This window comes from Pecten maximus, chromosome 6 (assembly GCF_902652985.1).
Source record: "Pecten maximus chromosome 6, xPecMax1.1, whole genome shotgun sequence".
Classification (NCBI taxonomy): domain Eukaryota; kingdom Metazoa; phylum Mollusca; class Bivalvia; order Pectinida; family Pectinidae; genus Pecten; species Pecten maximus.
Window position 1 is genome coordinate 36,851,129 of NC_047020.1, and position 26,207 is coordinate 36,877,335.

The window sequence follows — 26,207 nt, forward strand, 5'->3', positions numbered from 1 at the left end:
ACTGAAGCGATAGGCCTGGTAGATCAATGGGAAGCTCGCTAGCGACATCACACGGGGGGAAACGAAACCCGACAAATATAGGAAACAGTACCCGAATCGACAAAAACATATACTGTATGTCTGTAAAACATCGCCGAAAAATAACGGTGTCAGTTACCGCGGTAAGCATGTGACAGTATTCACATACTTACATACGGTGTAGCGGCGGGGTATCGCTACTGAGCTAGGCAGTTTATAATACACACGTTCAGTCACATGGATCGGAAATCGACTAGCGGAGAAATGGACCGGGTCTAGTAATGCTGGGGAGGGATTTTTGTTGATTGAGTTACTAATTGAACAAAGCACGTGTAATGAGCCGGCTGGGGTAAGAGAGCCGGTGTTACAAGGGAAGTGTTAGACAGAGAAAACAAACAGAGCGCGCGACATAGCAGTGTGTTATCACAGTACGGATGGAGAAGTGCCGCAATAGATTCTATTCGCGAGGTGTTCATTCAGCGTAACACTTGAACAATTCGCTCTCTCGATTAGATCTATTACTACCATATGTTTACGATTGGATGTTTCTGAACGTAGCAGCAATTCGGAGAGACAAGACAAGTGCTTGACCATAGTTTGAATTACTTGACCGTTCCATCATACGGAACAAGACCTTGGGCTGAAACTGTCTACTTCAGTTTGGGTTGTTAAAAGTGTTTTGACACCATCCCTTATCGCCAAACTTCATTATAACGACGTTTATGGGAGACTTATTATCTCACCGGGGATTGGCAGGCGACCGTAAAACTGTGCAATTATAAGTTCTAACGAAACCTGCTTAGCCAATTAGCGACACGGTTCTCTATCGGGGCAATATGGATGCTGTTAGGGATAAATTTGAAATTTAATGCGGCTTATCCTCGATAATTAACTGGTGTGTCGCCGCTGTTATGTGTTTTATGATTATCCGTGCTTCTTGGCAGGAGGCTTGACCACTGGTCACTCGATATTGGCGGTATAACAGATGGAACGTGTGAGGTGGTGAGCCCGAGCACCCGGCCACCTCTTTCTCCGGACACTAGATACTGACCAGGGGTCAGATTGCAAGTGATGCTTTCCCAAGGTGTCATTCTTTAAAAGTCCTCAACTGTGAAATCGGAGCATCAGGCAGAAACCAGAAGAGATCAGGTGAGTAATGATATCATACAGGTGAGAAGAAATCAAAGACAGAAATCTCACTAAGTGAAAAATTAGCCTCGACTTCAAAAGGTAGCTATATACAGACTCCGTGCTGGAGACAGCGTTAGCTAAAAGGCTTCCCAATCATACCGGAGGTGTCTATCATAAAACTACCACTTTCCTGACAAACACCGTTTTCACTTATTTGGAATTAAGGTTTGGCAAATATTGGGCCTGTAAGTTCATTTTCGAAATTGTGTTAATTGTATTCACGCTACAGTTTTCATGTTGATTCAAACAGGCCGAGCATATGCAATTACCAGCTTGTTAAAAATATCAATCGTTCACATTTTCAGGGTATGAGTATTTCTTACAGCTCGTTATATATATGTTTGAAATCTTGATTAATTCAAATTCAAACACTCGCTTGACAAGTTTTGTTGTAGAGAGTTGAGTCTTAATTCCACATAACCATCGCCTTTTCGGTCTGGTCTCCAGATGTAGGCGTGGCTGTCCCTCCCCATGGGATTGTGTCTAATTATAGATTCGTTTTGTCCTACTACTTCAGTTGTTTACTGATTCCTAACAAAACTCCGTCAAATCTTGCTATCGAACTTATTTTACCTTTGAACAGCTGTAAAGGTATTCACCCTCTACAAATAAAAATACAAAATGTTGCTCATATCAAAGACGATCTTTTGACAGTGCGACCGGGCCGGTAGTTACAGATTGATTATCAAGCCCGAATCAATTTATGGATATTTTGGTTGCTCAAACACAGGAACCAGCGCCATGGTCTCATAATGAGCGTGGCCGCAGTGACATGCTTCAGCGAAATCAATCGAAATTAATAATGCGATGTTTGTTTTCAAAAGTAGAAATAATTCACGCTGATATACTAATCAAATACTGTCCCCAACACACGCAAACACGGGTAAGAATCGAACGATAATTAAAGTTGTGTCCGCTGGAATAAACTTTCAATACATTGTATGGGATTTGTATGTAAAACTCGAGCCAACAAAAAAGGGATTTAAATCAACCTGCTTTCAGTTATTTACATTACGTTTGGGAGATGTGGATGTATTGACGGCTTCTCTCGGTCAGGACAAATTATGTATACAGCTCGGCTGTCCCGGGGGTCGAACCACATACATATGTATATACAACTTTGCGGTCCCGCGGGTCAAAGGTAAGTGGATGACGTAACGTGTTCGTGACATGCTATTATGCGTCTACTTTGCGACAAGTACACTAGAATTAGACTCGTACGATAACTACGGGTCTCGTTTAGATGGGGAAAAACTCGGCCCTCTCGTTTCAAATCTACTCAAACTGCCTTCTAGATATCTAGACTAGTAACGTTGTCAGTGGTAACATGATGTAATGGCCGGTTCCTTCGAAGCGCGGAAGAACCGACATAGCATGAGCCATTTGGGCAGTTTACCATCTTAGCGTGTAAATTATGTTGCGCCACATTTTCACAGCACGCAAAGCGCTTTTTGTTTTACGGCCGTTTCCGGAAGGCGTCGATGTCTTTATTAAATCGTTGTATGATGTTTTTGACAGTTAACAGTAAGTTTGTCTGGCACATTTGAAAGTATGTTTGAAGATAATTGTACAGTAAATACTAATTGCCCATAACATATTGTTATGGAACACCTACCGAGACGGCAACCAGGGCGGGTCTGTCAAGATGCATTGGAATTCCTCAAGTATATTTCTGCACGCTGTTGTCTCGGCTTGCCATATGGAAGCCACTACTGAGACATTCCTACACTAAATGAAATATATCCTTAGAGAATTTTGTCGTAAAAAAAGAAGAATTTAAAAAATAAACATCGCGCCGTTCATTTACAAAAACGTCAAAATTGACAGATGCATTATTTAGATTTGTGCACAAAAGTTCTCAGACTTGAATAAGGTTTCTTTAAACAAAAGGTTTTAGCGCTAATAATATCCGTTCAAAGAACACGATTTCTTGAATAGCAAAAAGTCTAAATTGTTGTATATCTGAACATGGGTACCTATTGACCATTTTCCTGTGGCATTGGTATCAGTTAAATATACAAGAGATCCCAGAGGAATCGTGGCACCAACCATTGAATGATCTCTATTGGTTCTATGTCAGACTGATCTTTTCTCCCATTTTCCTTCTTTCCCCATTTCCTCTTCAATCATCATTTGTATTGGGGAGAACCCACAAATAAAATCTAAGTAAACGTCAACTGTCAAAATCGAATAACCGGATCAGCCACAAAATTGAACAGGCACAATTACGGACCAAGAGAAAATATACATATAAGATTTGAGAAATATTCCTGGTCAGTGCTTCTCAAGAGATAGCATAACAAGGATTGTCAAAATTCAAGATGACTACCTGTCGGCCATTTTGATTTCCTGATCAGACTGAAAATTAAATGGGCACGACTAGTGACAAAGGGGAACCTACCTATGAAGTTTGAAATATATCTTTCCAGTTTTCCCAAGAAATAGCGATATCAAGGATATTTACGGACGGACGGACAACGCGAAGACGCCGAGCGATTTGAAAAGTCAACCACCATCAGATGTTGATGGTGGGCTAAAAAAAGAACGTTCCGTGAATCCTAATCTGAAAGATATCACAAATACACACTACGTTCTTGGGTCGTATACTGCAGTTCCATAAGTCTTAATAAAAAATAGAAAAGAAAACAATTTTTCATTTGCTGAAAACATGGCATGCACTAGTCTACCAAGGTCGGCTTCCGTTCGGACTGTTTTCTTGTGTATTAATGGGGATAGAACATGAGTTTGAAAAAAAAAAACAAGCGATGGTATGGTAAATTCGATTTGTCCCTTCTACAATTCCTTAACGTCCATCATACCATATGGTCTTGGGTTATCTATCTCATATACAGAGGAATAGCCAGGCGGTCTTACATAAAATACCAGTTTCTACTCACGTGTAAATCATTGCAAAAGAGTAGAATATTGTATTATGGTTGCTTTGTGTTGCTGTTTCGCACTTAGCTGTTTGTTTTCTATTATCTTCATCTTTGTTGTTTAACGCTGGGGTGTTGTGTTGATGTTGTTTTAGATGTTGTCGCTGTCCTGGCGTTGTTTGATTGTGAATTATTGACTTGATCTTTATATATTGTTGCTTGTTTGTGTTGTTGTTTATGATGTTGTTTATGTTGGAGTTATGGTTGTGTTGTTGTTTATGGTGTTGTGTATGTTGTTTTTGTTATATTTTTGTTGTTTATGTTGCTGCTTATGTTGTTTATGTTGTTATGTGTATGATGTTGTTTATGTTGGAGTTATGGTTGTGTTGTTGTTTATGGTGTTGTGTATGCTGTTTTTGTTATATTTTTGTTGTTTATGTTGCTGCTTATGTTGTTTATGTTGTTATGCGTATGATGTTGTTTATGTTGGTGTTACGTTGATGTTGTTGTTGTTGACGACGACAACAACAGTTGTTATACGAAATAGCACAGAACTATTGCGGATAAAAACCGGATTCCAACGAAAAGAGAGTCGGATGCTTAAATCTTTGATTGAATGTCATCAAGTCAATTGTCGATATAATTTCTTCTTCAAAAAGACAATTGAAATCCAATCTTACGATACTAGCTAGCTATACATTTAATCCATTTAGAATATTTTATCGGATGTAATCATTCTTCGTTAAATTGGCAATCAAAGCAATATCCTTCGGAAAGGATTAAGCACAAAACAACACGCTCTTTCTCGCATGTTGTAATTAAAATTTTCAAAGCAATTGTTTTCTTTTACTGTTTTACTAAAATTAACGAGTAGATTTGCATTCTTTTTTTATGAGCACCATCTAGAATCACAGCTAGAACAGTCATGTTTCCAAATCTATTGTCTTTTTTAATTGTCTCGTTTTATAACATTGGATTTGTGTCATTACCTCAGCTAGATTGTGTTTAATTGGTTTCCGCATCGAATATTAAAAAGACTGTCAACATGTACACCCTCCTACAACTCTGTGTAGTGGTTGTGTAACTAAACATCTCTGCTCTATTTGCTCCTTGAAGGACTGTCACGCGAAATGACATATTTCGGTGAGGCGAAGACTTCACTGCACAAAATTCCGTTTTACCGTTTAGAAACACCGGAAATTGTCATCTTCAGTTCTCGACGAAGAAAAAAAAGAATTAAAAAAAAGGGGGGGGGGGGGGGGGGGGGGGGGGGGGAGAGAGAAGAGAACAGGATGTGAAAGTGGTGGCCGTACAGTCCGTTTTTTGGGTTTTTTTCAAGATAAAGGAAGGAAACGCGACAAGAAAACAATTGATCATCATTCGATTACCAAATCGGGGGCCTCTTTCAACTGGGATCGTGTAAAATAGTTTGAAAGTGTATATAACGCTCTTATTTCCAGACAGTAGATAGAGAGTTCATATTTCATTGAATCTACGATTAATGTAGAAATGTCGCAATTAAATTACACGTACTTGTATATCTAAATACTGTACATCTTTCTTGTAGTCGTTTAACTTGTCACGAATGTTTATATCAGCTGGTCATAAACCGATATATTATGGGATGCATAGACCGAAATCTACATCCTGCTGTAGCATAATTGATTGAAACAAGTTTTTATCTTTCAGTTTTCATTTACGCGATTTTGATTAATGGACACAATATATTTGCTGCATCATATATAAGATATTTAAAACTACGGAAATGACAGAATTGGGCCATCATCGATGTAAGTTTTGCTGTATATACATGGTGATTTTCTTTTCTGAAAACAAAATAAGATGGATGTTTTAAGGTTGTTTAGTACGTTGGCGACGAATTGAGATACATGAGGTCGGGGAGGGGGGATATTCGTGAAAGTCGGCGTACCTAATACTCTAGAGCCTGCTAAAAACTTTACACACGCTAACTTTTTTTCAGTCTAGTCGCCTCAGCCGTAGTTATGTCTTTATTTTGTTATGTTGCCCATCCGTTTTCTTCTGTCTTCCATTTTCCTCCTATTTCTATTGGTATTCATCTACCAATTCACTCTTCACTCAATCATTTTCTTTCTTACTTGCAGCGTGTTCCTTAACATATCTCTCCGTCTCATCCATATCACCCCCTCTCCCCACTCAATATCATCCTCGCCCGGTCCATCCACTAAACAGCCACACAGACATACCCATATCCATATCCCCCTCCCCAATTCCATAGCACCCTCCCCAATTCCATATCAACCTTCCTTCCCAAGTATCACCATTAAACAGCCACACAGACATATCCCTATATATACCCTCCCCCTCTTCCATATCGCCCTCCCCCTCTTCCATAACACTCTTTCTCCACCAATGTATAAGTATACATTTCGCTACTTAACAACCATGCCCCCATCCATATCACCCCCTCCCCCGATTTCACCCCCCCCCCCCTCTCTCTCTCTCTCTCTCTCTCTCTCTCTCTCTCTCTCTCTACGTTTCACCAGTTAACAGCCATACAGCCATGCCCCAATATCACCCCTCCTATCAATAACATCCCCCACCCCATCAGCCCCTCCCGTTACATGCATTCCTGCAGGTGGGGAGAGCAGAATTCACGTATCACAGCATGTAATTATCGTAAAGCATATGGTTTTATAAGACTTTCCGATACGGCCAATATTTAGTGTCCACTTGAGTAAACCTGGCCGCGTGTGTTCTCGTCATTTTGTCTCCTTTACTTCTCCAGAAAAATGGATTAACCACCGATTACTCGCAACTTATTCAAGTTTCTATAAGATGGCAGCCTTAATTGCCTCTGGGTAATATCATCGCCATTGTATGACCTCGGTATGAAATAATTGGTTTGATGACGTTACCCATTCAACCATCCAACCAACCAACTTCGCAACCAATACAAGAAATATCTTCAAAAACATTGTCGACACAGTTAACATTGTTGTACAAATAATGATTATTTCTATGTTTGCTGGGTTTATCCCCTCGTGAGCAGTCAATGTCATTTTGAGACGGGTCCCCATTGTAGTAGTTGGTGAACACCTCACTGGACAATATACGGGAGGTCTGTCGCATGCCATCCTGAAAAATTAGGGCAAGGTGTCTTGACCAAGGACACAAATAATGATTAAGTCACATCGAAACCTATGCAGTTTCGGCAATTGTTTTGAATTCGCAAACGAATTTGGGCGGCTCTAAGTTTTGATATATTCTAAAATCTTAGTTTTATTTCTAAAATATGTTTATAGTTATCTTGAATGAGGTTTTTTTCTTCTAAAAACGGCTGCATTGTATCCTGTGTCTCGTGATTAATGTGGACAGACGTGTTGATATTCCATGTCCTATAAATACTTATATTACTAGTCGTAAAAATTGATGACTTTATTTTGATATATATATATATATATATTAAAGATGACGTATTTTCGACCAAATCACTGTTCTAATTGTATGACGTGGGTTTTGAAAATGGTTTCTAAACGGCGTTGTCGAAAATGCCTACCGATGTAAAAGGAAGGACAGGATATTGTACTTTCACTTATTGTCGAGTAAAAAGCTGTCAAAGTCCGACCACACAAAAATAGTTAGCTGTAATTACCAGCTTAACCTGCATGACTGTTCAGTAATGACCTAATAGGGGTTTCTACGGAAACGTCTTTTTCTACAACAGAGAGTCCGGTTACAGGACAATTCTGACGCAAAAAAAAAAGAATCAGTTATATGGTCTATGAAACAGCTCATTTAAAAATGTAGGGTAAGGGACATCAAAATTCAATTTTTAGTCTGTTTAAACCTTGCTCCAAAGCATTTTTCATCCGATTATTTCCGTTCATTTTTTAAATTTGTTTTTGTTTACTTTCATTATTACACCTTTTTATCAGTTTAACTTTGAGGTTTTCAGTGTTTATAATGTTGTTGGGCTGTTAAAACTTAAAAATACATAAATCGTCCGTCGAAATGACCTTTATAGGACTTTATCGAGTCGAAATGACCGGCCCGTGGTGGTCTCCTGTCGGCACCGTCCAGTAGCTAGTCTCGTCCCTAATGGCCAGTGGTCACTTATGACTGGACAACGATAATTTAGCCAGGTAAATTTACGAGGCACTTACTCGCCAATAAACTTCAGTTGGCTGGACGGGGCGAGACAATCGGCCATATTCCTTGTCCTCTGATGTTTCGTGTAATCCAGGGATCTAACCAAAATACCGGAGGATTTTTATTATTTCCGCGATGGCCAGTTCGATCTTTTCGGTGTTTTAATTAACACCTACAAATTTAAGCCTGTGAAATGTCTCCGACTCAAATTTCCGCCGGTGATAAGTCGAGACTTATCCTACTAAATAGGCGTGAATCAGTGATGATATCGAAGTTATCAGAATACTTAATCTTGTTGGATTCATGCGGAAAGCCCAGACCATTTAAACTGGCCGTATTTACAGTTGTACCAACAGCCTGTTGTAAACATAACGTACCAATGACAAATTTTAGTTTCGGAAGTATTCCATACTCCGGAAGTTTTTTCACCCAGCACATATTAGATTAATCCGAAGGTTTTTTTTTTATGTTTTATCGGCATTTTAGAATTAGTCGGCCTATATCAAAATTTTTGAATGGCCGATAGAACATCATAAACCTATAGATTGATATTAGACTGGGCACCAACCCGCAAGTTATTTGTAGAGAAGTGTCGATATGAACTCTAATACTAGCTTATCTCATCCTCGTTTGAATCTTAGAATCAGACAAATCTTTTAAGAGTTCAAAATAACATTTGAGGTTGATACTCTCGAGACAAAGACCGTTCTGTCATCGCTTCTATACCAAAACATTGATTTGCTTCAAGATTAGAAAAAATAAGATGATAGGATTTTTATCTTTCTTTATAAGTCCATAATTGGAACATCAATTTTTTTTAAAATATCAAACGCACACTTTAACAAACTGTTGATGTTCGCCTCTGTGTAGGTCATTGTTTGAGGACCGTGTTTTCTCAGTTGACTACATTCGGAACACCTCGGCCGATTCTCTACGGTCATCTAACCTCGGATGTATCACGGTATTTGATATGTATAAACGCCGTGCATTTGTGATGCGGTCGCCGTATCACTCATTATGGATGAGTCTCCGCTGTGCATATAGATCTCCAAAATGGCGTCATTCGAACAGTGTTTAAGTATTTTCTCGATAATTGTCCTTTATTTAAAGAAAACAATATCACTTTGAAGGAGAAAACAGATTGAAACGTTGCGAGCATTATACGAAGATCATGACTGTGTATCGGTATTACCCACAGGCTACGGCAAAAGTGTGATATTTCAGCTGTTACCGTGGTTTTGTCAGCTGAAAATGGAGAAAGAGAAGAGAAGAAACGGAAACCAATGAGCGTGATAGTCGTGTCCCCGCTGAATTCCCTAATCCAGGACCAAGTCATTACAATGAGGAAGAAGGGATTTACTGCTTGCAGTTTGAACTTCACTGGTATGTGTCAGTTATATTGTATGCTTTATGTATTGTATGTTTGGATCCCCTCATGTCTGTTATAGATCTGGTCAAAGTATGGAAAGAAATCGTTAACGTTGTAGGTTTAAATTTGTAACACCGGGGAATCGATCATACATCTTTAGATACATTTTACGATGCAAGTAAAAGCACATAATTAAGACAGCCAACCATAAAAAAAATTTATAATAGTCATTTAAAACACAAAAACAGGTGCACGTGTGACTGTCACAATTGCAACTACAAATGTTTGAAATACATATCAGCCCTTTCATACACATGATACAGTGATAAGTTATGTCCCTGTGTCCAGTTTAGCCCCTCCCACTGATGGTCTGGCTTTGTTGGTTTGGCTAGATATGTATCTCTGTAAAGTAGAATGCTTTAATTGTCAATTTCATTCGTATTTAAAACAACCAAATTTTAAAATGTCATGTACCAAAATGCAAGATGAATATTGAATAATACTCTTTCCCGTAACATGTATGGTACCTTTCATTTTTCATTGCTTTGACAATTGTTATCAGCTCACCAGTACTTTTTCCTTTTTCAAACTTACATAACCCAAACCAACTGAAACCACCAGTAGGCATGACATAACCTATTGTTCTGACTAGTGTGAAATCAGCCTGAATAACCCATCTCTGTTTCACATTTCACAGGTACTCATGGCTCAACTTATACAGATGCGGATTGCGAGAACGATGAGGAACAGGATCATGAATATGTTGAAATTGATGTTCCATTTGAGCAACTGGAGAGAGGAGACTTTTGCATAATTTATTGTCATCCAGAGTCGACTTCTTAGGTCTCAACTGTACCAAGAGATCATTTGTGCAGTAGTCATAGATGAAGTCCATATGGTTTCAGAATGGTATGTATAAATACACATTTGCAAAAAAAAATTAAATCAGCATTAGGGCAATGTTGCAAAATAAAATGAGGTAGAATTCATATTTTAGTGTATAATCAGTCCTTATTGAAAAAGAAATCAAGTTGCAATAACCAGTCTTTGCCTTCAACAATATATTTTTTAAGAAAATGGTAAATTTTGATAATTTGTATTATAATTAAAATTGTTATAATTTCATTGGTGTCGGATTGAATTAAAACTTTGCAGGGTTATTGATATCATCACATTAATGAATATCTAATCATAGCCCGTTTTTGGGAAATTTATCGACAAAGCATGCGCAGGAAAGAGGCGACAAACAATTACGAATTAATCTTGTTCTATATTTGTTAATGTCAACCGCAATTAATCTTTTTTTTCCTTTTTTTTTTTAAGGGGAGAAGAATTCCGTCCTGCATTCCAGAAGCTTGGGGAGTTAATGTGCATTCTAGAGAAAGCTTTGCATTTAATTCTCACAGCAACTGCTACACCGAAATCAATTGCAAGTCTATCTAAACAGCTGAATTTGAAAAATCCACTTGTTATCAGTGAGAATGTGGACCGTCCAAAGATATTTATAGACATTAGAACCAGATTGCCAAACTTTCATAAATTTGACAAATTTGATGACTTGATACAACCAGTGGCAACAGAATTGCTGGAAAAAGGAGTTCATTTTCCAGTAACCATAATGTATGTGGAAAGTTTGGAAGCATTGTCCTATTTTTATCAGTTTCTTTCGTATAAACTTAAGGGTGCCAGCTATGATGGTGAGGAAATTCCACAGAATAGAATATATGTCCAATACCACAAAGATTATGCAGAGTCCATGAAGAAAATCACTATTCAAGAACTGGCTAAAGAAACCCCTAAAGTCAGATTAGTTTTGGCAACTGTTGCACTGGGAATGGGGCTTAATGCTCCAAGTGTTTCACGTATCATTCATTGCAGGAGCCCAACAACACTGGAGAAATACCTACAAGAAATCGGTCGTGCTGGACGTGTTGGACAACCGTCAGTGGCAATTCTTTACTACAAGAAAAATTATATTGCAAAAAACAGAATCGGTATGACGGAAGAAATGAGAAAGTTTTGTGAAAGTGAAACATGTTATAGAATTATTCTTGTGAATTACTTTGGATTTGAAAGTGTTGTTTTTTCAGGACCAAAGGAACATTGTTGCTCCATTTGTGGCAGAAAATGACTCATCGTTACTGACTGTATATATGATTTCTCCCGTCAAGTGTAATTTTAAGCAACTCGCTGCATCTAGTGACATACACATCATTCTTGTGGATTCTGTTGCTGTATAAAGTAGATTCTTAAGACAATTGTTCACAGGGATTATATTTAATGCCAGGTATAGTGACACTCTCACTATGTCATGATCACTTTTGCAGAGATTATTTCCTGTGAGAAACCATTCAATAACACTGTCACAATAACACCAGTTTCATTTGTTTGATCTGATGGATATAAACTGCCCGATCACCAATTGTTAGGAGATCTGGAATCACTGAATTTTGTTTGTGGTCAAGATACTTCAGTTATTACACATTTCAATTTAAATTCACTTTAGATTCTTTTACTCTGTACAGTAGACATACCAAACAAATACCTGAATATCTTTTATGGGCAGGAAACATTGTTTATTCACCCCAATAGAGCTGAATTTACACATTGTTTGGAATGAACTTATTTTCATAAAATGATAATGTACGTTTCAGTTGTGGCTAAACTTTTTTACTCAAATTTGGCTAAAGTTTTAACTTGGGGCACCGATAGGGGACATGTATTGGTCTAGCAATACTCACAGAATGCTTGTTTTATTTAGCTTGGTATTTACCCATGTATGACTAATTATTATGTAAAATCATTCTGTCATATTTATGTTTTGACATCTTGCAATTGCATGTCCTTTGAAAAGGGCAAGAATACAGAATCACTGGCAATCTGAAAATGGTGTTTGTTTTTTTTTTGTTTTTAAATAATTGATTATTAAAATTTATAATCAATCATTAACCTTTGTAATTGATTTAAAACAATTTTGAAACAATTTATATTAACTTATATTAAACACGCTTGTTGGCCTGGATGGAAGCGCACGAAAGGTCTTACTGTGGGAGGAAACCATTATAGTACCTGAAGAAAACCCATGTGGTCGGACAGGTGACCTCATACCTTTCCACATCCGATAGGGGGAATCGAACCCCGGCCCGCCTAGGTGAAAGGCAAGTGCATGTGTTACCAATGTGCCACCTGAACACCCCCCATTGGTTCAGCAGGATTAACTTATTGATTATAATCAATAATCATACCAACACTAATGATTGGTGAAACTCACAGTGTGATATATATGGCTAACAACAATACAAAAGAATATGTGGACAGGAGACTCTTGTCTACTACCTGATACAGACGACTCAATTGCACCAATGCAACATCGTTACACAAAAGTTATTATAAATATAACTTAATAAGGAAAAATCAGACTATAGTTAAAATCTTTGTCACTTATTTATTGCTAATGAGTCCACATATGACAATTTATTTGATTACTGTGTATATAGTATCATTGGTGGCATTTGATAATGATTTCCTAGATCAACAGTATTCAGGCAGTTACATAATGCAAACAGTTGATATTTTGAACAATTAATTACTTTGAATTAATTGAATGATAATGAAATCCCTGTGAATATTTAGGATTCTTCATTGTCAAGCTATATGGAGCTATATATATGTGTGTGTATATATACAGTTGTCGTGTTGAATTTATATTTCTAAACTATATATAGTTATATATAGCAGACATTTAATAAGGATCTACTTAAAATACATTTACATCTATATGAATTAAAATATTGCAATTAAAACAATTTATTATCAGAAAAGTTAAGTACATGTATTGAAATAGATACATTGAACAAGCTAAAGCGATGACTCTCAGATTCTCACTTGCTGGTACCTGTATATACATCTTACTTGGCATCAGATTGCACAAGATATATCAAGGAACTTTAAACTAGCAGGGATTTGACTGCGTCTGATACAAAAAGTAATTTCTGTTGAAATTGGGGCATACGATGAAGTCAATTGTATTTATATTAATTGAACAAGTAATGAGGTGAGTATTTATATATATTGATCAACATTTTCAAAGACAGAAACTATATACAGCTCCAAATATACTTTTTGAATAAAAACAACAAGATGCACATGGGCCTTAATGGTCACCTGAGGTGTTAAATGTCTTTGATTTTAGCATATTTAACCCCTATGACCTACAAATGAAGGTCAAGGTCGTTCATTTAAACAAATTTTGTAACACTACATCCTAGCATGCATTAGGGCCATCTGGACAACTTTGTTATTGAGAAGTTGTTCACACTTTCACAATGTGCCACACCACATTCATTACATCAATAATTGAAACCGGAAGTCAGCAGTACTACTATAATATTAGTGTTACCAAAAATGAAACCTAGTGTGGCAGATCATATCATCCATCTTGCTATATATCAAGCTAGTCAATAGATATATATATACTGTAATTCACACACACACACACATATATATATATATATATATGTCCAGTATGTAAACAAGATATATGGTAGAATACATAGAAGTGTTTCTTAGGGTCACACATAAGTAATGTGGATTCAACCAAATGTATATTATACATGTCGTGTATTAATATTTATACCTTACAGGGTATTTGGTTCCCACCTACATCAATCAGGTGCTACAAGAGTATATTTTTATACCGGTAATATATTCTCTTCACAGGCCTATGCTATACATTGATACAAAATACAGTTTGGTCATCTGTATGTGAAATGATAATTAATATGACACTATGTACTATATGAATTTCAGCATATGCCGAGATTTATACAGAAACTTAATTACCTGGTTGGCGGGTAGATCCTCACCTACACCGAGTTCTTAGTAAATCAACAATATATATGCACACAGAAGCACAAATACATAAGACTAGTCATCTATATATACACATGTAAATGTGTTTTGATATATCAAGAATGTAACCTGTATGGGTGACGAGTGTGTCGCACGTACAACTGGTTTTTAACTTTTTTTTATAGTATTCTCGCATACTTTTGTACCCACCTATAGGTTATATGTGGATATGTGCATTATTTGCAGATTACTATCTGGGTGTTGGGTATTTCCCACCTACACCATAGATATCCACTATAAACTGGCATATAAAAACATGTAAAAGTAAATTTAAAATATATACATGTAATAGGTACTAATACAATTGATTACAATCATGTAGACATCTCATAATTGTTGTGAAGGTAAGTAATTAATGAAACAATAGTTGCACTAGTACTGTTACACTGATCATGATGTATATTGGAAGGTATGCGGTTATAGTAAGCAATACGGTTGTAAGGGTGGCGGGTAGACCCCCCCTACACCTACCATAATTTACTTATAAGTCACAGTCTTCCCTTGAACTCACACCTTCCATTCAAGAACTGACTAAAGAAACCCCTAAACATTCTCTTCACATATACTGTACAGATGTACAACTTATCAAACTTCATTGTCAGAGAGCATGCACGTCGTATTGGGCAAAACACTTTCCACGGGTGTTGTATCCATGGACGCAGCCATGTTTACCCCTCCCCCTCCCGCCCCGCATCCGGGAACTTGAAAGTAGTTCCAATATGGCGACGACCGTGATACATCCGAGGTTAGATGACCGTAGAGAATCGGCCGAGGTGTTCCGAATGAGTTGACTACAAACGTTTGGGTGATATTGAAGCCGGCAGTAAATCATGGTAGACAATATGTTTGTATATGTTTAAAGATTTATGGTCGCGATAAATGGAAGCATGCCTACTTCGTTGCGGCCATTTCAATAAAGCGACACCTTGATAAATTCTTTATGTGACGATATTCATCTCTATCTACTCTAGAACTGCTATCGCAAGCGGAACTCACTTTGATGAGAACAATAGCTCATAGTCCGTTTCAATATATTCCATGTATAAATATCACCTCCTAAGTCCGCGCCAGTCTAAATGTGTCCGGAGAGAATATACCGCGCTCGGTTTGTGTGGTAAAGATAACTCACGCTTCGAGACACACGTTTACGCGAAAGATTTCACGTAAATGTCAAATCATGAATCTCGTTTGAGTTTCTGAAACTTGAGCATTGACAGCGAACTTTATTCAAATTGCCACATATTGCGTAAAAGATGTTTTTTATCCTTCATATGATATCTGGGTATTTTTGTCAGTCAACTGAGCAAAATTATATGCACCGCGCTATCTTTCACGTCTCCGTTAAAAAAACAGGAAGAAGATACCGGCTTAATTGAATCTGGGAACTTCAATAGGACAGTCGAACGCGCTCCTTGTGTACTTTGAATATACAAAATTACGTATGCAGCATTTTATTACCTTAAACCAAGGTTGATTTAATCTTCCCTGTTTTTATTTGAAAATTATTAGATGATACAAGATTTCCAATCGGTTTTAAGGTCTAGAATTTTCCCCACCTCGATAATAATTTCAAAGAGTAAGAATCCATTTAAGACGCCATATTGCCACATCCCTACATCCGTACTAACAATGGTAAGTCCCAATAACACAACAACATGCATAACAGTTTAGTTTTATCGAAGTATTTGCAATAACATACTTGTCTGTTTACAATTTACATTTAAATGTATTTTAACGCATCGTAACTGTTTAAGTTTTTAACGAACCGAATGCGTGTTGGAAAGCAGTTAAAAGTAGACTGTAAATGGAAGGAAAAGTTATATATTGTGAACGCAAATTAACCCGGATGAGTTTGAAGTTAACTGGTTCGCATACAAATGACTTGTTGCGCACTACAATGACTAGGAACAAAAGCCGCGGCGTTTCCCCGAACAGTATTGTAACAGAACATCGTGTTCCCGGGAAGATCGATTGAAGCGAAGTGCATGTTCTGTTCTAAGACTTACATGATATATACACCAAAGTATCACAGCCCAAATGGAAATGACTTTTAATGGATAAAAAACCTTAGGTCGGAAATCTAAAAGGACTTTCAGTTGATCAACATCGAGAGTTATTGATGTGTCATGTGTGACGTCACTCAGCAATGGTAACAAGGTTTTATTGCAAAGTTTGAATTTTCGATTAATTTACAAAGTGGACTTCGTGTCCTAACGGGAATTTTTAAAATCTGTTGGTATATTTTCATCAGTCGCTTTCAAAGGCTAAAAGCCCGTTACTACAGAAATGTCGTCCCCATGAAAACGTGTTTTTTTTTTCTTTTTAAATTTTATCGACATTTGTCAACTACAGAACTTTGTTTGATCTTTTTGAAGTGAAATTACAGCAGCAGTCACTAAAACTAAAACTCGGCCATAAACAAAACCTTTTAAGTAGTATTGGTGTTGAAACACAACGTTTTGAATTCTTAAAGATAATTTAGAATTTTACTACTTTTGGTGCGCATGATTAATGCTGTGTCGCTTCTCATTTGTATACTTAACTTCACCAGGATGCGCCTGATCTATAACATACATCGGGTAATTTTGTTAACACTTACGGTTTACCAAGGACTGAAAAGGCTGAAATTCATTTATCTGTTCCCCCGGGGCTTTTTGAGGAAAAAAAGCTAGATCTATTTTTAAATTAAAATTCTCTTCAAATACATATAATGTAAGTAAGAAAAAACACGAAGGTTTGATTGAGCACAAGGTGTGACGTTGACAATATTACATTATTTTATTATATAAGAAGATCAATAATCATCAAAATTTAACTTTTTTTTACGCAACAGATAGGATGATACAGTATATATTCAATTTTAATTCGCACATTGGCAATCCGGAATATGATTTATGGGTATCCCCGCAGACGAGGACACATGTTGAACTGGGAGCATTTAGCATCATACATCTAACGAAAATCGACATTTTAAAAAAAGATATTTACAACGTATCGACCTCAGATCCCCGTTGGCACCTGTCTGACGAAAACTACTGGGAATAATGGTACTTCCGGTCATGTTGTCTCAAACCGGATGTGACGTCACAGATGTAGAGATTCATAAATTACTGAGGTGGTGGTAGGGTGTTACAAAGGATGGATCGGAATGCGAAAGAGTTTTGGGGATCTGTTAAGGGGACATGGATGGGGTTGGAGTAAAATTGTAAAGTGCTATTCGTGTTCGTAAGACATTAGCCGCATTGGTCACTATCAAAGCTGTGAATCCAGAGCGCTTAATGGCCCACTTTGATGACATAATGGCAGTATATATCCTCATTGTTTTCCCGTCGTTTCGGAAGCAATTTACATTGTTGGACAAATCACGGCATTCACTTATATGTACGTACAGCACGCACGCGAGGGGCTTCCGAATGGATTCTGACATGCAAACAGCTATGATTTACATGTAATCATTGCCAATTTATGCTGTCGTATGGATAACCATTTGTTTTCTGTCACTTGAGCATCTCAGTGGTAATCCTAGCTCCTAATATGTGGGTCTTCTGATATTGTTCAATGTTACACCGACTCACGGGAATTAAAGCAGTGATTACAACGTCTTACATACGGGAGCTATTAATTTGACTCGCATATATGTTTTTTGTTTATCCTGACCTTGATTATGTCTGTTGCTAAGAGGCGTCTACTTTTTACAGTTTTACCCACACAGGCGTCATAGCCATACGTTTTATTTTTGACCATGCCCTCTCTGATAGTATTTTAGCCGCAAACTCCCTTTCCGAGCCCTTGTATGGCTGTTAGGGGACAACACGAGTCCCTGCCTGGTATGGGCAATCGAATGGGATGTATAAAAGACATTTTGATCTCCTGACTCGCCGAACTTTAGTTTTATAGCTTTCCATCCCGCCTCCACCACTAGTAATACTTTGACATCAACACACACATAAATCCTAAAAAACACAATGATATCATGACAGCTCCGGTTTTCTTGATTAAATGAAAATTATTTTAATTCTAGCTTCGCTGCAAGAAGACTTGCTAAATTACAAACACACAGGAATGTATCGTGTTTCCCTTTGAGGTGTCCTTCTAAAATCTAAATATTGCGTCCCGGCAGCTGTGATATCGGGCGATGTATACGTTATGTCAAGAGGTTGCTGTTTGCCCCTTGTGTCGTCAGGGTAGATAATTACGGTTTTAACAAGGTACCTGGTGATACTTTAACACATTCCCACGTAGGCTCACTCCAGTGGAGTCAATTCGGATCACAAAGAGGGTTTCATCTTCACCCAATTTTAATGCTATGCTTCGAGATTCGTTTAATTTCGTTCAGTTTCCGTGACAGCTAATTTGTAACCCATTACGTTGTTTGGATTTACTTTTAGGGTTCGTCTAGGTGACTTCAACGACAAGCCAGATAATCAAGGTTGGGTCATTTTGAGGCGGGGTCTCCTTGTAGTAGTTGGTGACTACCTCACTGAACAAAACAAGGGAGGCCGTCGCATGCCATCCAGGGCAATTAGGGTAAAGTGTCTTGCTCAAAGACACAACCACGACAGCACAGACCGGGCCGTTTCTCAACTTCAGCTCCGAGAATCACAAACCACCACGGGAACCAAGTAACGTGAATATTCACATGAGGTTAAGTGGTCGGCGCTTTAACGAGTTATCACAGTCCCTTTGATTCCGTCTGTATAGTGCTATCTGACTGAAGCATACTATTGAAGAATCCCGGCAGGACACCCCACCCGGTCACATTACATGTATATCATTTAAACTTTAATAATGTTATTAAGGGGAGTTAACTCATTGTCCTGTTCCGACACGCGTGTATATGGCAAGATCTAATTTAGTTTTCATTTGGGAAATAATTTGAATGTGAAAGATTATCAACGAAGGAAATGCCTTTTCACGCAACAGTACAAGAACTCGACATATTTCAATATATTTCAAGCTATTCTACATGTATTGACGCCAAAATTTAAACAAAAAATCGAATGTTTACAGAAATTGACGTCAAGGCACGACATGTTTTTGTATGTTAGTACTCGTTGCAGAATATGTCTGTAGATGTCTGGTGTCCCGAGAACCAAACAGTATTGATGAGTCTGTCAATCTATTCTGTTTCCATCTATCCCTGTTTAGTGACGCAATTCCGCACTTCGTTCCGTTTTAATAGACCAAGTCTAAAATTGTCGGAACCGTGGACTGTTTCTATGTCTGGCGATGTTTATAATTCTTATTCGTGGACACCAAGTCTAACAAAATGTATCTGAATCGATTTGATTTATTTTTCTGCTGTTTCAGTTAGGAAAGAATGAAATTCATTTAAACACGTTTTATAGGATTTAGAAACTGTTTCATAGCTCGGTGGTGCTATAATAGTTTATTAAACCTACAATGAGCATGCCAGAAGAAACATATTGAATCTTATCTTTCATCTGTGTTTTGGCAATGAAACGAATGATGTATTTTATTTATTAAATTAGTACACAGCGAAATCGTAATGTTAAAATCAATACTTCTTTTTAAGCATTCGGTCAAGTCCGTCATACATTTTTATCGGAACAAACCGAACGCTGGCGGAAACAGCCGAACCCCTAGTTTGCCCGGTATCAACACAATAACGCTACACAAAACTTAAGGTATTCTATTCTTCTTTTGCATGAATTTGATCATTTGTAACCACGAGGAAGTAGATGTAAGCTAGTAGAAAAAAAGAGCTGAAAAATTCTTTGGGGAAAAAAAAGGCCTGATGTCAAGCAGCTGTGTCTATAGATACGGGTTGTAGAGAGGCTTTACAGCAGTCGGGAAAACGTGACGTCACAAAACAGTCCCACACACATCAGGGCAGTTTCCCATGCTGCCACCTGACACCTTATCACCAAGTCTTCCTGATCAAATTTCATGTTCTCCATCACAAAAATTATATACCCTAATTTACATATATAGCGGCACGAAAATTGCAACAAAAAATAAATGAATTTGGAAACTACCGTTGTACCTGTGTACACCATACAGATGGCGTGAACTTGATACTGGAATACCCAAGTAAAAAATTTGATAATAAGACGGTTTCGGGTACGGGTACATAAATATTCGCATTCATTCCGTAACGAAAGACAGTTCCTTGTACTTTTTTACAGACTGGTTGCGTGTCTATGTATAAAATTTATTTCTAAGTCTGAATGTAATATACATGTATGTAATATAATAGTTTATGGGTTTTTTCATTAGCCATATAATTATTTGTAAATTTTGTTCACTTCTTCCTGATTGTATAGAGTGAATCCATGTAGCGTTGAAAGACGGTACTAGCATCAATATAGCATCTACATCGTACAGTAACACTCACATTAAAACCGAGTCACTACAGACAAGGGAATTCTGTATTTTTAAGTCGAGAAGTATATGCTTTCGTTTACATGCTCGTGTGTTACTGTCTTAAGGTGTCCCGTGGCACTCGTCATAATGCAATTACGAGGTGATGCCGCTGTTTCGAAGAACTGTTCGATTCGTCATGTTTGCTTGCAAATTGTTCATTATTGCCAAGCCATGGAGACTTATTACCTCCGTAAGGCCTATACACGCGCCTCAGTTTCGCATCTGTTTCGTTTGGCCTTTTGATAATGGTGCTCCCATTCCGATAGATATAACAACATTACCAGCATGCGCCTATAACATGTTATTGAATATGAGATACATGTATAAATCCATTTTATCTTAAAAACAATAAATTTTGCCAGATGCCCAATTTCTCCCATTTTAACTCTACTTGTAATGAGTACCATACACATATGAGGGCGGGAAAGCGAAAAAAATTGCCTTTATACTTCGTAAAGGTTTTTTTGTAGGACGTGTTAGAAATAACATCTAGGAAACGTTGTCATTATATTTTGTAATTTCACGCGTATGTCTATATATAGCGGATAAAGCAAATTACACAATGACGAAGCGAAGGAATTAGCGTCAAAGCGGTGCCTTCCGTCGAATTGAAAACCTTTGAAAATGCTATCGATTTTCAAATAATAAAAAAAAACAGACTGCACCTTTTAACTTCAGTCGAGAGATGACATTTCCGGATAATTCGTGCCGTACGTGCTGATATTAGATAGAAAGCGCTATTTCCGGTACGACTCGGGAAGTATTTCACACGTATTTATAATCCGATAATATTCAAAGCCTCTTGTTGTGTAACTTTTAAAAGATGAATTGTATTATTTCATAAGTCAATATCCATGCTTTATGTTACTAATAGTGTTTTATATTAGATTGCGCGATAATCCGGTTAAAAATACTATTAGTTCTTTTAATTTGTTTTCACTTCCGACATTCTTTCGGGGATTATCCTTATATACACTTGATAACAATCGGATTATGATAATTAAATTATCGGGAATTCAAACATATGGAAACTCTGACCTAAAATCTGTTTTAGAACTCGGGGTACTCAATGATATGACTATTGTACATTGCTTAATTCTGTGTGAAACTCTAATGGATCTTTGGTGTATTTTTTTTTTCTAATGCCCGAGCAAATTACCCTCGATCAGTGCAATCAAATATTATTAATATGCCTTTTTAAATGAATCAATTATAATCAATTCATTATATTCTCCCAGGGAGTCATTTACTTCCGCATTATGCAGAATGCGTCGCTTTGACGTTTGAACAAAGGTTTTTATTCGCAACCATGCTTCTAATTTAAACCGGAAGTGGCGCTGCTCTGGTCAGTTCGGCCCGTTTAACACCTGTCGGACAGCTTGTACATTTGCCAGGCTTTTTATTCCACGTCATTGCACCATTGTGCACAAACACAACGCCTGTTAGTTCCCATTCCAAATGACCAAATTGACGGTTTGTCCAGAATTAGAAAATGTCCTTTGACAAGCTTGCCGCTTACCGGTCGATGAAACATATCCCGCTGTTTTAACATACGCCTGACCTGCACAAGCTGCTCTTCATTCACTCAGTATTTCATTTCTTCATTTAAAGATATTTAAAATAGCGTTTTATTTCCTATGAAATAGAAATTGTATTCATTGGAGTTGATATGTTTCGCCCCTTCTCCCTCCTTTTTATCCAGTTGTTATTGTTCGCTCTACGCCAGAGAGCATAGACGGCTCCTCCCTATTTCGACAAATTAACGATATCTCAATCTCCCGTTTCTAAATGTACAATCAACAAAGAAATTCTACGGAGCAGTTTTAATTAGAATATCCCGATTAATTCCGGAATCCACATCCAACTATCAATTAGTATAGGGGAATGAAATACTTCTTAAATCAAACTGAACGTTGAGTTGTAGATTTTCCCCGGGTTAATGAAACTGAAATTGTTGTACTTTTTAAGAAAATTTTAATATGAATGTATGTATCTTAGGTAACATTCGAGACCGATCATTACTAGGGAAACATATAATTATGTAAACCATTGAAGATAGAACTATACCGCAGCTACCCATCGAGTTCGTCTCATTATACACAATATATGGGGAAACTGATGTTTACACAAACCTTATAAATTCATATATTGGTGAACGTTCAGTTGCAAGTACATTTCTTTCTTTCTTTCTTTCTTTCTTTCTTTCTTTCTTTCTTTCTTTCTTAGAAGAAACGTTCAGTTGCGTTTACGTTTCTTTCTTTCTGGAAGAAACATTTAGTTGAGAGTTGATTTCTTTCTTTCTTTCTTTCTTTCTTTCTTTCTGGAAGAAACATTAAGTTGAGAGTTTCTTTCTTTCTTTCTAAAAGATTTGTTAATTAGATTTTAAAAATTTCCATCTCCTAACCTATTCGTGTTATGTCTAACTATAAAAATACAAGTATCTCATACTTACCCGTCAATACAAAAAAGATCCAGTTTTCACGTGACGGATTATGGTGTAATGTGATTACCCGGATTTTATTTTTTCTAATATTTACTCAAGTATAATGTGTCATGGCCTGATCATATAACTTCAGAGGCGTCTGTAATCGGCATATCTTCATTATTATCTATTCTTATATGTAATAGTCGCGACTACCTGCAAAATACCGTATACATACAATCCAAGGCTGGCCAATTTTGACCACTCTGAACCTGTTGACTTGGTCATCGCTATTGTCCGAATTGGTCAGCCTTACACCTGAGATGTATAGCATGTCAATTAGTGGTACTCGTACAGGTAATAATTATTTTGATTAGAAGGTGACCCAATCTAATGATTATCTCCGATTCGAACGGGCGATACTGACCGTCTATTGTAATGGTCAAATTAGACTGGACATGTCGGTGTCGTAACGCGGAGCTTCACGCTTCAACGACTGGTCAAGAATAACAGGTTTTTGGTTGGTTTTGTTCTCGACGGACCTTGCGGCCGGTTTTGACCAAACTTGACCAGTGACATAAGCAAAACTGACCGCCCCCTCGGTGACATCCGTGCCAGGTCGAATTTTACACACAATGCATTCCGTTTATTATAAACAACCCCACACAAACACTTGCTAAAGTGAAAGTAAGCATGTGGATACCTCTTATTGTGATAGAAAATACTGGACTTCTGACAAAAGCTTAGGTCATCTCTATCACGTAATCCACAGTCTCCTTCTGCCTGGACTCTGGTGAGTTGACATTTATCTTCACTCATTTCGTTACAATTTTAATTATTTATATTTCTTGATTTTTATGTAGCATATGTTATGATAAACAAATTTAGAATTTGGAACAATCAAATTTGCATCATCGCCCAATAATGACTGCTTGAAAGGTATATACAGTATATAAATAGCTGTATTACGTCATAGGTTTTTGTTGATATTTTTTGTTGTTGACAATTCATGTAAATGTGATTGGGATGTAAACAGAAGTCAGACCCCCCTCCATCCCTCCCACCATCCCTCTTACTAACCAACTCCCACCTACACCCCACTCTCGTCAAATTTTATACCTTAGCACTTTTATTCAAATACATTGTATATGTCAAATTATGTACAGCTATGACGTAACATCAGTCAAAGTTTCGTCCGTAATCCAATGAATCGTACCGGTTATGGTATCGTCAACAACCCCCTCAGACAGACCTTTGTAAATATAGACCATTTATCCAACAAGTACATCGGACGCAACCCGCATTTCGATGTCGATTTCAAGTTACGAAATGGCAATTCATCCTTCGTAAGATGCCAGTGGTGTCTGTAGTCACACTTCGGCATTGTTTTGATGTCTAAAACGATTTTATTTTCGCTAAAATTTAATTAGAGCCCGGCCATTTCGACGGCAGTTCTTCATCTAGTATATATACACACAGCACAATCTTAAGAGAAACCCTCATATTTTCGCTGCATGCGATTTCGGTATGAGGGAGAAATTGCTTATTTTACGAGGGTGTTGGAACATTACAAAATACGCTAGTTTTATTTTCTTTAAGTTGAGCAAAATAGATCTAACAGTTATCGTTGAAATGAGACCAAGATATGTTGCATGGCGAACCAAAATATGGAGAGACAACAAAATCAAATGACTATATGGAATACGATAGGTTTGGTCGCCATGTTAAAATTACATTACGTTCTCAATTAGCCCGTGTTTCCTCTGGCCCTGACACCAGACTTGGACATTCTGACAGCTAGATGTCTGGCGGAGGCTACATCAGGCATATGTAGAAGAAATACGAGTTAATTGAGAACGTAATGTGGTTTTAACATGCTGGCCAAACCTATCGTATTCTAAATGCTGAATGGTCATTTGATAGTTGGACATTCTGGTAGCTAGATGTCTTGTGTAGCCTCGACCAAAAATCTAGCTGTCAGAATGTCCAAATCTAGCTTCAGGGTCAGCAGAAACTCAGACTAGATCTGAGTGTGAAGTTCAGGAGAAATTTATTTGACCTGTAGCGGAAGGGTCGAGAGTGCTTCGTTAACAAGTGTCAGCTGTTTTCATACATGCAATACCTATACAACGCGACGTGATTAAATCGAAATAGTACCGATTGAAAAAAATCATAAGTGTCAAAATTTAGACCTGGTAGCGTCCGATAAGCCTTATTTCAATATTCATAACAGGAAATATTTATAGCAAAAATGGATAAACCATGAAGAAGGGTTCATTATTTAGTCATTTCCGTAATTGCCCATGAATTCCCGTGTTTGACTTTCTCGTATTCGTCTGAATAGACACATGACAGGCCCTTTATACCTCGATAACGTGTAAACACGCGCAGTGACCCCTAGCCTCATTAATGCGCAATTAGGACCCGGTAACCCTCCACGGCTGTAGTACCAACACGGACACTCATTAATCAAGCTATGTCAGTAACGTTTTGTGTTCTGACGTTCAGTGGAAAACCTTTCCATCACATACAGATTTGTAGAGGAGGCAAAAAAAGGGACGGATTTGGTTGAAGGGTTTAACTGTCATCTCGTCCTTCCTTCCTTTTGAAAGGGCACTTGTGGATATTGCGAAGCCACGCTCACTTTCTAGACAGCAATAGCACAACCGTATGGCAGGCCCGTTGTATGTGAATGTTGTTCACGTACCATTACAATACAAAACTACTTGAAACCACCTGCCATCTCGAACCCCAGTATAATTGGTACAGAATGTCACCTTAATTAAATTTTAAGTAAAAATGTTTTAATTTGTATGACTCTAAATTAACTTGTGTACGGCCCGCAGTAATGATAGTATATGGTTTCTGTGAGTTCTCGGTCTTTTCCTTGACGGAAGGAGTT

General features: G+C 37.6%; 2 protein-coding genes across 3 annotated transcripts in view; both read left to right on the forward strand.

Annotated features, from left to right (window-relative positions):
* Positions 1 to 281: 281 nt before the first annotated feature.
* LOC117329678 (protocadherin alpha-6-like) overlaps positions 282 to 26,207 on the forward strand; it is a 69,206-nt gene continuing 43,280 nt past the window's right edge. Inside the window, exon 1 of one of the 2 annotated variants that reach the window (XM_033887749.1) lies at positions 282 to 1,167. The gene's annotated coding sequence lies outside the window, so the exon portion shown is untranslated. Of the gene's footprint in view, positions 1,168 to 23,928; positions 24,099 to 26,207 lie in introns of those variants that run through there. The other variant, XM_033887750.1, reaches the window with a different exon arrangement.
* Positions 9,492 to 12,472, forward strand: LOC117329683 (ATP-dependent DNA helicase RecQ-like). The gene is made up of 3 exons (XM_033887760.1): positions 9,492 to 9,599; positions 10,283 to 10,494; positions 10,909 to 12,472. The coding sequence occupies exons 2-3, from the start codon at positions 10,481 to 10,483 to the stop codon at positions 11,714 to 11,716; spliced, it is 822 nt and encodes a 273-aa protein (XP_033743651.1). The 5' UTR covers positions 9,492 to 9,599; positions 10,283 to 10,480; the 3' UTR covers positions 11,717 to 12,472.